The sequence below is a fragment of the Convolutriloba macropyga genome, chromosome 14 (assembly GCF_964194025.1).
Source record: "Convolutriloba macropyga chromosome 14, txConMacr16.3, whole genome shotgun sequence".
In the NCBI taxonomy this organism is placed as follows: Eukaryota; Metazoa; Xenacoelomorpha; order Acoela; family Convolutidae; genus Convolutriloba; species Convolutriloba macropyga.
Window position 1 is genome coordinate 16057616 of NC_134481.1, and position 13207 is coordinate 16070822.

General features: G+C 34.4%; 1 protein-coding gene across 1 annotated transcript; it reads left to right on the forward strand.

The window, feature by feature from the left end:
- Nucleotides 1–6494: 6494 nt before the first annotated feature.
- LOC142353045 (uncharacterized) lies at nt 6495–11793 on the forward strand. The gene is made up of 2 exons (XM_075405233.1): nt 6495–7638; nt 10985–11793. Exons 1-2 carry the CDS (start codon nt 6798–6800, stop codon nt 11341–11343), a joined length of 1200 nt encoding a protein of 399 aa, XP_075261348.1. The 5' UTR covers nt 6495–6797; the 3' UTR covers nt 11344–11793.
- The last annotated feature ends 1414 nt before the right edge of the window (nt 11794–13207 follow it).

Genomic DNA, 13207 nt, shown 5'->3' on the forward strand with positions numbered 1-13207 from the left:
GATAAGCATAATAGTTTAAAATGTCTAAAGAAATCAAACGCCTGATAAGAATGTAAAGTACAGCCTGCGAAAATTAAGATGAAATAAATTATCATTTTACATGATCAGTAACAATTATAGGATCAGTTAATAGAACAGGCAACTGAAAAAAGGCAACTTTCAAGACTCGCATTTCATGCCGGTTAACAGCCAGTCTCTTGAGAGAAAAAAAACTTTTCTTGTTTCTCTGAGCAGAAATTCCAGGACTCAGTGTACCAGCGCTATGGCTTTACGTTTAACTATCTAACTTCATAGCACAGTTTAGAACTCGGTCAAAAAAGACTTTGTTCTGCCATTTTACGTGCATCCAATATTTGCATAAGAGGCACCAGATGCAAACTGAAATCTTTTCTATTTCAGGATGGTGTACTGCTGGCGTGAAAACAGGTCGGAGAAGTAACTGAATTCTAGAAATCTCCAAAGCGAGCTACCGGATTGAATTTGAGAAATTAGATAATGACAGAAATATAGAATCTTGGATGTTTGTGGAATAAGATGTGAACGGATATTAACACAATTTATATTTAGCACATGAATTGAAAGCTTGCAACAAATTTACATATCACGGAAATCGTAACTTGCATGCAACTTAAGCGTAACAAAGGTTTTGCACTGATTTCAAAAATTCCAAAAGTTTACTTGGTTGACTATATCCCATTACATCAACTGATATGATATGAATTGAATGTCAGATCTGCTAAATTAGCTGTCACCAGTTCATTGGACAGAATAAGATGAATGAATTATAATTTATGATTCCCCAAAAGTAAATGGAAGGACTGGTTTTCTTTAGGAATTTCCTGTTGAGAAAAATCAAATGTAAACTAGTAAGCCGGAATAATAACTCTAAACGCTAGTTCCTTATTTTCTAAACAACACTCAAGAAAATGAAAATTCAATATAAATCGAGCTGTGATCTCAAACCAAAATCTTGATTCATCGCAATAAGACCAGACCATAAAAACTTGAGGACTACTTGACACGACGGTTCAACGGTCACAAGTACGGGAGAGAGTTAACCAAAAAGGAAAAAATTCTGAAAAACATACCAGGTAAGAAAACAGACTAGATCTCTCAACATCCGAAAAAGAATCGTCAACAAAATAAAATATTTCCATTATAGTTTCCAAAAAGTTTTGCAATTTCAAAAACGTTTGACAACGCCTTGATTAATCCAACTCAAGAACGTCAACTAAGCGCCGTTAACTTCCAGAGGAAAAATAGAATATAGAGAAAGCAATCTTCACGTGATCCATTTTGTAACAGCTTCAGACAGCATGTTCACCTTGAAAACAGCTAAAAAGAAATAACAAAAATCAGTATTATTTAATAAACGGAACTGAAGAAATTGAAAAAGCAGACAATCAACGCATACTGCAAGTATCGAATTCGGAAACGTCATGAACATTTGAAGACCAGATTGTCTTTCCTTTCCCCCGAGACAATAAATGAAAACGAATTTCACAATTACATTTGCTGCAATACTTCTAATCTGAATTTTGTCGGAAAAAATTCCCATTTAAGTATAATTTATCGTGTAAGATCTGATAAGATTATTATCAGTTCTTATCAGAAAAAAATTTCAGCTTACAGGTCTATTATTGCATAAGATCTTAGAAGATAATGAGAACTTGTAAAATCTCATTAACCGGACTCACGACCTAAAAGAATGTTTATTTCTGTATGTTATTCTAGAAAAATTTGTGTGCAAAAAGTCGCTAATGTGTTGCTAATACCGCAATGAGTTCGACATCTCTTCAACACTTCAATTAGAACTTTAAACAAATGCTAAAATACTTTAATGCTTAACGCTAGTGCAACTTATCTTGAACAACCCAGTACAACCCTTAGTTAGATCTCACAGGTTACACTTATAAAAAAAAATTTATAGAAGAAATAAATTTATTCTTCCGACCCACTTTAGTGGGTGAGGAACTATATGCTCAACTGGTTTTTGGGTCCAGTAAATTTTCGAGTTATGAGGGGTATCAGTAGAAAGCTTGTCAAGAGTAGAATATCAAATTTTAAAAAAACTAAACTCACTGTTTCCGAGTAAGGGAGCTTCGAAGTTTTGTGAACACTAGTCTCACTTCCATTGTTTTTCACATTTTTCGTAATTTTCTGTGAAATTTTGATAATTTTTGCTCAAAAAAATATGAAACTGCTAACGATACTCCAATTAGTTTTACCTTAAAAGATAAAAGAGTTGCTCAATTGTTTGAACCGACTCTTTTGGGTAGACTTCGGCTCAATTTATAAACTCAACAATTTTTCCATTTTTTAATTGAAAGTGGCATCAAATACGATTCTTCAGCCCACTTTGTTCAAATTGAGCATAGTGCAGACAAAAAAAACTGTTGAGACAATCCTCGTTTACTCAGATGAGGGTTATTTTTACCTCCAGTTTCTAAAAAACTGTTCTGGAACTAACAATTTGGTGGCCTTGCGCTGATTTAATTCGAATACTAAATTTAAATCTATTTATCAAAAACGCATTATTTATTTTTTGTATATTACAATTTTTTTGCCAAATTATAAATTACGCAAATAATCCGACTAATTAAATTTTTTAGCTGCTACGCAGCAATATAAAGGCCAGTTCTGGTCTAATCGCTGATCATTGCAATGAAAAAGGATTCTGAATGCACTTTGAATCTGTCCTTTTAAGATCGTACTGCATTTTTTATCCCAATTGCAAAGAAGTAGGTGGTTTTGTTTTTGGTCAAAATTTGACAATTTGTCTGTTAGCCATTACGTAAGCGTGTTCCTTATTATTATATCCCATTAAGGTCCGCTCGCCAGGTCAAAGAGTAATTAATTTTTTGTTCGATTTCTTGAAATGTATTCCATGTTTTGTCCTGTTATTTTTCACGATTCAAAGAGTTCAATTCGACATCTTTTTTGATCCCTTCTTTTTTGTTGTTAGAGTGAGTTTAAAATAAGAGGATCGATTATATTCCAGATGTAGTAGTAAAACAAGCAAACAAGCAAGTACTTTAAGTCGCCACGTTTCTTCAAGCTGCTTAAGAAGTGAAATATGAGAAATTGGTTTAAGAACAGATTTTCGCAACTTTTTTTGAAGTACCAGAACTTGATTTATTCTTCTCCTGAATATCCCAATCAATGTTTTCAAATTGTTAAACGTGTTCTTATAATGCATAGTTGTATTTTTTAAATTTGTCAGAGAAGTAAAAGGCTTATATGACTAGAGGGTTAACGAAGCTATTTAAAGAGTTCAGTTGTAATCTAACTGCTTTAAATACTTTGTCACAAGTGGTTTTCAAAAATTTAAGTGCAGGTTTAACCCTGCTAAGATGTTTTAGTTATCTTTGTTGACCTGTCCTTTAGTCTCATTAAAAGCAGGCCTCATTAGGCTCTCATAAGTGGCATTATCTGAGTTAATTACTGACTACAGATAATATCGAACAACTTAACGATTTATAGCCTTCCTTTCAAAGAATAAGTGACATTTGATTTTCGCCCCCTTCTAGGTACCTTTGCTGTGTAGTCAGCTAGTCTGGTTAACAACTGTTTCTCGCGGCTTTCTAACGAAGTTAATAAACGAATTTCAATAAGTTTATTTATTAAAAGTTTTCAAGTTCATTTTATCAAAAGCTAGTTCTTTTTCTCATTATTGCTATTGACTCAATCAAGAATCACGTTATTCTATTCTTTTTTATTGACTGCTCTTATAAAAATCTTCTCTTATAAACCTAAATAAAGAATTACAAATCTAATCCAAATTAAAAAGAAGCCACGTAAGCTTGGAAAACTTGTTACTTCAAAGAAAATATTCGAAAACCAATTTGAAGGAGATTGAGGTTGATTTTTGGAGCTAATTTGTTGTCTGGTACAGTTATTTAACACTGGACAATAATAGTTTTTTTTGTCTAAATGACAAACCTCCTGCATTAGAGTTGATTTCACGTCTATCGTTTTGATTGTACAAATGTTCATTACAGTGAAATAAGGAAGTTTGATTCCACTTATCTGATGTTAAACGTTTTTCGTATGCACGTCTGTCCGTTTTTAAAATCTGTCAAAATGTCAATTAAAATTTACTTTATATTTTGAAGGTAGTCCTATCTCTGCTTGATTTGATAGACATTTAATCACGAAGTTGGATACGCGGGGTCGGAACAATGTGGTCCAATGCACATTATCGAGATGACTTGTTTTCCTAAATTAGATTATATCAAATCTTTATGGATATTTGTATGGCAGAACCTTTATGATGCAAGATCTCGAGAAAATTTTCTCAATCACGATCTGATAACTTGGAATTGTCATTGCGTGAGAGCTGAAAAAAATGATGGTTAGACATGGAAAAAAGTGAAGCAAAGCTTCAGCCAGACAGAGCATTACTTTGAAAAAATGCTGAAAAACGTCATCGGCAATTTTTCAATCTTGCGCAATCAACATTTCAGAATCACTGGCGTATGATATCTTCAGTTAGGGAATGAACAAAATGAACTAGTTTGAAACCAAAAATTTAAATGTGTAAATAAACAAACCGACTAACGTCGGACAAGTTGCTCTCGGCGGACAGACGGGGCAATTTAATTCGGAGACAGTTGCCTAGATGAACTTTTGTTTATGGACCAAAAATCCTACTCAGGGCGGTTTCCAGTTCGCGACCTCACGAAATTCCGAATCATTAACAGCTTTGCTATCAATCCCTTGCGTTCTTCTATTCTATAATTGCTTTTATTTTAGCAACAAACTGTATATCAGATTGAGATGATCACTCAAAAATGAAGAAGACAAGCTCGGGAAACTATCATCAGAAGTCAAAGAATTTCCCAGAACAAAAGTGCAAAAACGGCCGAGAAAAATTGTTACATAAAGACCTAAATTTACAATAGTTGCTTCAAATTTCATTCCAGATCAAATAATAAGACGACTGGGTGCTTCTCTGATAATACGGGGACAGAAAGCTAGAAGGCTTGTATGATTCTTTGTGTAAAAGGCATCAAATCATATTGAGAACAGGAGTTAGCATAACTTCAAAAACGTTTTTCGCCAGTGTCTGGCAAAAAAACTTGAAAACCGACAAAAGACTTAATCTTGAACGATCCAAATTAGACCATACACTATTAAGAAAACCACTGCATTTTCTCATAAACAGTAGAAAATGTGAAGTCAAACCGTGCAGAAATCACAATTCAAAAGTAGCAATGAATTTAGGGATTTACATCTGGGCCGCGCATTTTTTTGGTTCAGCACTTTTAATGAATGCTGTGGTTGTAACAACGATACGAATAGCAATCCGACTAACGTCGGACAAAGTGCTCTCGAACGACAGGCGGGGCAGGTTAATTTAGAGTGGCTGTAGCCTAGATAATTTTGGTTAGAGAGCAATCGCAGACTTTACATCTTAACACTGCCATGCACATTTTCTCTCAGCATAAAAGCTCAAAAAAATTATATCAAAATTAGTGTGCATTAAAAATCGATTTTAAAAAATGCCCGTTGGCGCTCGCGTCGGATAAATGTTCTTAAGAATTGGTAAAACTTCATTAGAACAAAACCAATCAAAAAGTATTAACAGTTTCAGCAGACCAAAAAAATGAGAAAACAGACCAAAAAATTTCAAACTAATTAAATTCGTTTAAGCGACAAAGACTGACTCCAGAATTGGATGAAAAACGACAAACTGTCAACAACTAAGAAACAAAAGCTGAATCGGAAATTTTTTAATCTCCCGGTATTTCTTCAAAAATTATTGCTCTCTTGCAAACTTTGAGACACCATTTCGTAACCACTCAACGGGCAAATTTTTAAATCAACTTAAAATTGAGCGCTAAGATTTGAATTCAGAGAAAAACCCACTCGTTTGCGCGTATCTTATGATATTTTGTTAGATGGTTATACGAAAGGATGCAAAAAGGTTACGAAATATGTTTAAGAACAATTTAGTTTTGCTACTTAATGATGATAGATGAAGTATCAAAAAATGTCTCTGAAACTTTTCGCACGAGGTATCAGAAAAATTCTGCGCTGCACCCAGACTTCCAAACCATATCTTTATTATTTTCACGTATGACAAGATATCAAAACACGCTTCATGCATGTCCAACTCGATAACACTATTGATTTTCAAATCAGAAAATTTTGGTATTCCGAACTGATGTTTTTAAGGTCCGAAAAAATAATTTAAGGTCCGAAATACTTCATCAAAATAGCACAAAATTTTAGTAATTCACAAATTACTCCGGGGTTCTCCGATCCTTGCAAGTTGTACTAAATTGTCCAAAGTAACGAAGAAAAACGGTATGACCGTACATTCATTCATCATGGCCCGCTTTCAATTTCTCGACTTCGTTAGCATAGTTGTTCATACAAACCATTGTTGATACTATTGCATAATTATGACCGAAGGTTCAATTGATTTGATTAAAAAAAGCCACGAATACAAAACAACGAAAACTTGAAAAGTTGACCATAATAACAATCGCATTAAAAATTAATCGAGTTTAGAAGCACATTTTCTTGAAAAATTACAACACAATAAGAAACAGCGATCATATGTTAGCAGACAAAGTAAGCAAGCACGACAAAAATATGAACATAAGATAACTTTGCCTTCAACGTTCATCGCTAGAGCGAGATTGAGATAGAACTTTCTTATTTTAGAATGTAATTATACTTTGAATCTGTACCATTGATTACCTAAAATTTAAAGAGTGCTGTAACAGCAGTTTTTGAGCGCTTTCTTCAAAAGATTATTTCAAAGAGGTTTATAATTAAAATTGAGCATGTCGGTGCAACTAAGTGTTCACAGCCAGGATGAGACTGTGAACCATTATGGATACGGGATGACCGGCCAGAACAATGACGACGATGATGTTTACAGGGAAACTTACCGCCAGTTACCACAACAACCACAATCAAACAACAATAAAACCGGTCATCCGAACGCTGTCAACTACGATCGAGATAACCGTAACGCTGTGTACGTCGAATCTGGAAACGGTAATCAATACGGTGGGATCTACGGTAAAGGAAACACTGAAGGTCAATACGGTTACGGTTCAGGCGAGAGCTCGTCGGACGAATGTAACGATGACGATGTCGTTCTAAGGAAAGCTCCTTCCAAACCCAAAATCAACCCAGCTTGTTTCCAACCCCAGCCTTCTTTGCCTAATGTTTACCAACCTATGGACAATGGACACGGGAACTCCCCAAACATGGGCGCAAACGCGTTCAAATTTCCAGAAACTTCAGTCCCGAACAACTATTACTCCCCGGCTCAGAGTGGAACACTTACTCCACATTTTACACCAGGATCAACAATGTCAAATCCATTACCAAATAAACCCGCACAGTGGACAATAGTGGATCCCATTAAAGAACGCGAAGAGCAGAACAGGAAACATCAGAACCAAAGCAATAGGCCACGAAACTTACCAAAGCAAAACAGTGTTGATAACTGTAACACCTCACCCAAAGAACAAGAGTTTCAGAGAGCAGCGAACAACAAGCAGAGAAGGGTTTCGGATGTGCCCATGCCACTGGGAAAACCTATCACATATTTCCCTCTGCCAGACCTCAGCGGCAAACCATATTTTGACAATGATGTAACAAAAGAAATTTCAGGTCAGTTGGTTAGATGTATTGATTTTAGACTCCAAATGCCAAAGACAAATAAGGAGGCTCGGTAAGGTGTGTACGCACATAATGTTCCGACCCCGCTAATCCACATTTTTTACCAGCAAATGATAGTCTAGCAACTGATGAAGAGATAGAAAACTACATATAGTTCAGTAACCAACCAATGGAATACAATAATGCCACGCTACACGGCCGATTAAACTTGTTGTTAACTTCTTGATTAAACTTGCCAAAACATAAATATCCCTCAATACACCACTAGTGGAATACATTAAGGCCATGCTAGAGGGACGATGAAACTTGTTGTTAATAGGACTACTAGAAAAGACAATAATTAATCCGATAACAAAAATTAATAACGACCAAAACTCGATGTCTAAAAAATCGTAACAAAATCAAACTTGCATCAGATAAAAACTAAGTCAAACAAATTACAGTATACTTCATGAGAAATGATATTGGACCTGTTGTCAATGCGACTGGGTAAAAGGTCGACAAAAAAGAGCAAAAAGGTGCGAGGTTCAAAAATAGGTTTCTATTTTTCAAAACACTTAATTTCAAAGTGCTTAATATCATTAGATATTAAATGAAATCACTAAAATGTTTTTTTATCGCCAAAGGAAGCAATTTAGACCTGTCACTATCCAGTATACGACTACAAAAAGAACAAATACCGGCAAAATTAAAGTTCAATTAAACTTTGCGCGAAAATGGAAGCCTTTAAAACCATAACCTTGCCACTAAAAGTTAAAATGTCCAATTGCACAGTGTTTTCAAACCAATGGCCCCTACTACTACTAATATATTTTAAAAAGACAACAAAAATCCTTTAAAATGTACAAATATATTCAAATCTCAAACATTTCCAAATGAAACTTTTTTAAAGAAAACTATAGGTTGAAGCCAAGAAACAAAACATATACTCAACCGGAAAAATAAAATTGAATCAACAGAAAAAGTTGAGTCTTCTTATTATTGAGATAGAGTCACATAGTGACAAAAATGAAAGCATAAGGAGACAGTTGAAAAAATCTTTAAAATTAATTTGAAAATCATTAAAACAAGTAGCTATAAATTGAAATCTTTAAATGGAGTCAATTATACCACTTGGTGAAATAATTGAGACCAATTATTATCAAGTATATGTCGTGCAACAACAAAAAGAAAAACAAACAGGCAAAAATTAAAATACACTAAATTTTGCTAGAGAACTGTGTCTCAGCCAGAAAGCATAAACTATTCAACAAAAAAATTAACATACTCAGATACGCCTTTTATAACCCTGTGCATTTCTCAAATATGCTTCCCTTCGATTGGATCTATCAATATTGAGACAATTGGAAAAACAAACGAAATGAACTTATAAAACATGCAATTATACTCAAAAATCAAAAGAAAATTGAAAACCCGTTGAGTCAAAACCAAGCAACCATTAGTTAAACATAAAACCGTCAACCACAGTAGATGGGTTTTTGCCTGTTTTAATGAGACTTCGCAAAAATACTTTGTCATTGATTACGCAAGAGTACTTTGTCATTGGACTACAAATGATAACAAATATAATACAAATAAAAGCAAAACGTAAGAAGTCCATAAAATTTTACGAAAACAATTGATCAGAGCCATAAAAACCACGAGCGTAACTCTTAAACTATATATGGTCTTTGAGCCTTATTTTAATAAGTAGTACTTGTCAATAATTGAGCCTCGATTAGAAACTCTGGTCAGTATTTTACAAAACTGAATGCGAAAATATTTTAAGGCCGCGCCTCATTAAATCTTTCTTTACCCTAGGGATCCATGGTGAGATCAAGATCAGCTCTAATATTGCTGTGCGGCTAATGAAACACTCAAATGTTCAAATGGTTACGAAATATATCAATTATTAAACGAAAAGTTTCAGTATATCTAAAATAAATAATGCTATTTGTATAATTATCGAGTTTAAATTTGCAATAAACTATAATACCAGAAGATTCATAAAGCCAGCGCGAGTACAAGTAGCTGTCTTCTTGAGCTGACGAAGAATATGGCGGCAGTTTTAAGTGTTTGCTTCCAGCGAAATTAAAGAACGTGGGCTAAAAAGGCATATTTGGCCCCATTTTTAACGAAAGTCTGAATAATAAAAAAATTTACCAAAAACTCAGATCAAATAATTCAGCAACACTCCTCTATCTTTAAGGAGAAAATCAATAGCACTACCATTAAGAATTTTTGACGTATTTTAGCAAAATTGACACAAATTTTGTCAAAAAACGAAAATGTAAAAAAAAACAACGGAATATCGTCTACTTTTCAAAACTTAAACCTCAATAACTCCCTTTAAAAAGCGAAAATCAAAAAAAAATTTGAATCCATATTCTACATTTCTTTCTCCCTAAAGTTCAGATGGGAGCAGAAAATATCAATAGGAAAATTGGCCAGAAAAGCTCATATGTCCACCCCGCAAAAAATTACTGGAGAAGTATCGCCCAGTTTCAATTGAATTCAGATAAAGACAACTACCGGATTGCCAGAAGATAGCTTCAATTTCTTTTTAGACCAGCAGTTTTTAAAAAGCAATGTAAAAATACCTTTGAAAAAGAAAATTCACTTTCTGTCCTCAAATGACCTTTCATTATAGTGACATGTACTCAGTTGGCATTACCGCCTTCAATTAAATTCAGCAACACTCTCTTTTGGATTAAAGTCACTTTTGAGAGCGGTAATTCACGTGCGAAAAATTAATCACACAAATGAACAACAAAACTCGCTCGAATAAGCGTGAAAAGACAGGTGTAAAACAGGTATCAATATTCGAAACTGAACTGAGCTTTGTGACTAAATTTTAGGTCCAAAGAAAACAATACATTTTCGGTTTTAGCAGACTTAAGAAATTAACAAATAGTTCTCTGCAGTTGTAAATCTTTAATATCTTTAAAAAATAAAATCTTTTTTGTAAAATTTAAATTTATCAGGAACAAGGAAACAAAAACTCAAGGCAAAAAACAAATTGTTACGAAAACCTAGCTCCAACAATTTTCTCAGAAAGTAAATATCAGTCACTTCAGTCACAGAGAGCAGTCATAGAGATCAAACGCTTTTTCACTCAATCGAGCAGTCATATTTGGTCAAAAATATCTGTTCAACTTAAATTTCTACGCGAGCACAAAAAAAACCCAGCAGATATCATTCAATAGCCAATATTTCTATTCACCAGATCTGAACATGACGAACTTAGCTTCAATACAGACTGGAGAAATTTATCGAACAGATTCTTGCTGTGTAAAGTTTCCATACGCTTAAAAACTCAATACTATCCAAATAATTTTTCTTAGTATCTTTGTTTCAGAGCAATTATTGCGAAGCAACAAAAAAGAAGGAGAGTTTATTTTTCGTCATAGCAGCCAACGAGATGCAATGAATTTTTCTCTTTCATTCTTCTCAGCAAAAGTTGAGGGTCACGTGAGACACGTGAATATTTGTTTTATTCACCAAACCAACCAATGGCGTCTTGGGAAGGAAGAACGACCCGATGAGCTTCGATTTGATAAAGTTGTCACTTTGTGTGACTATTATATCCAACACGGAATTTGCTTTCCAGGAAGCGTCAAAGTTGAGCTGAAGAAAGCTCTGAAAGTGCCTAAGAAGTCTACTGGAGAAAAGAGAGGCAGTGGTCTTTTTAGTCGCAGATCTTCTGGGCCAAAATAACAGAGCAACTTTCACTGAATTTAAATGACAGATGTATAAATTGGGTGTGTTCCCCTAGGTCTCTTTATCAATCTTATGCGAGAAAGGCTTGAGTAGTAGCAAATTGAAGGTTAGAATGGTTCCATGTTTGAAATTCTGACTCCGAAATTGATTATGAGTTCCACGAACTTAGGGTTCCCCCTTTCTGAAAAACTCCGCTTTCATCTGCTGTCAATTCATTTTTAATCAATTTTTGGGTCAATAATGTTCTGTATATTGGCACAGTTTCAGCTGCTGCTATTAACATATACCCAAATAACTTCAGGTTTACATACAATGAATTATAGATGGCTACGATCTATGACAGGGGAACATATCCAGTAATCGATTTCTTATACAAACTAAATAAATGTTAAGTAATGACTCGTTGAATTAGAAATATACTGTAATATATATTTTGCAGAATTTTTACAGGGCCAAAAATTATGATCGGCAGTTGAAACTTATTCCGCAGTCATTATAACACCCTTTGAGGTAAAAAGCTGTACCAGACAATGATTCAGAACCATTCGCAACACGACAGCAGATAATTTTATGTCTTGTAATTCATTGATAAACAATAATCTAGCGGCTTCTAGAAGATACTTGACAAGAATGATAGATGATGCGTGATGGCGCTCCACGACCCCTCTAATCCGCACACTTTGGAATCAAAAAAGAACAATTTGAGTTCTAGTTTGATATGCTTTTCTACTGGTCTTCTCTTAAAAATCTTTGATAAACATTAAACGTCTTGAATTCGAATATGATAAAATGCAAACGATGGTAACAATTAGCCGTACTTTTGAGCCCCTTTATCTTCGACCAGGATGTAAATCCAGAATAAAAAATTTAAAAACTTGACATGCTATCGATATGATATGAACTGGACACAATTAATTCTCTTGTCACTGCCAACTTGTAATTACCTATTGAGCACCCTTGCAGAAACAGAGAGAACATTGCCACAAAATAGCCACGATAGATCGCCAAGACATTCAGGGAAATTGAAACAAGCAGAGAAGTGAAAAGACAAAAAGACCACCAGCTATACTCAAGAAATCTCAAGGAAATTGAAACCAGCTACACTCAAGAAATCTAAGGGTTAGATTCGGAGTGTACCATTTATATGACAGATAGCAGAACAAAGCCGGCAGATTGCCGGAATAGCTGCGAAAGAATAGAATTGCGTGCCGTGTTATAGAGATAGAATCAGATACAGATATATGTTGTAAAGTTATCGAAGCCGCTCAAAAAATTATGTAAAAAACATTCAGCAATAAATTAATAACGCTTGTTAAAATTCACTGCTTGAGAACTCAGAAGCCTTTCCATTAGGGACCGTTATTACACATATGAGACCCTTTAACCTTAAACTATTTTAAAAATTGAACTTAATTGAGTGAGGTAAGTCACTTATGATCAAAATCTAGTCATTCAAATGACCTAAAAACTTTTGATAGAAGAGTGAGCAATGACGTCACGCGTGAAAAAGCAGTTAGTGAGAAGAAGTCATTCGAAAAAAAATGACTTTTTCAGCTTTGCGGTGTGAAGTGTAAAACGAAAGAGCGTCAGACGACAAAACAAAAAACATATCAAGACAAGTCCTGATGAACAATCCATAGAATTTTCGTTGACTAAACAAAAGACGACCTAGAACGGACTACCAGTTTAAATCCCGCATGAGAGCAAAAAAACCACTAGCGAGAAAGGGAAATTTGTTCAAACATAAAAAGTAGGCTTAGAATGAACTACGAATGGATTGCGAAAACCATTCGGAAAAAAATCCGATCCAAAAAATTTAAAAAACAGTAAAAAAGTAAAAATCTTTGAATTGTAAAAAACC

Excerpts from the sequence above, each read along its gene's own strand:
- LOC142353045 (XM_075405233.1), top strand. The coding sequence starts at position 6,798 with ATGTCGGTGCAACTAAGTGTTCACAGCCAGGATGAGACTGTGAACCAT. Across the intron at positions 7,639-10,984 it reads TGTAACAAAAGAAATTTCAG|AGCAATTATTGCGAAGCAAC; the intron begins GTCAGTTGGTTA and ends TCTTTGTTTCAG.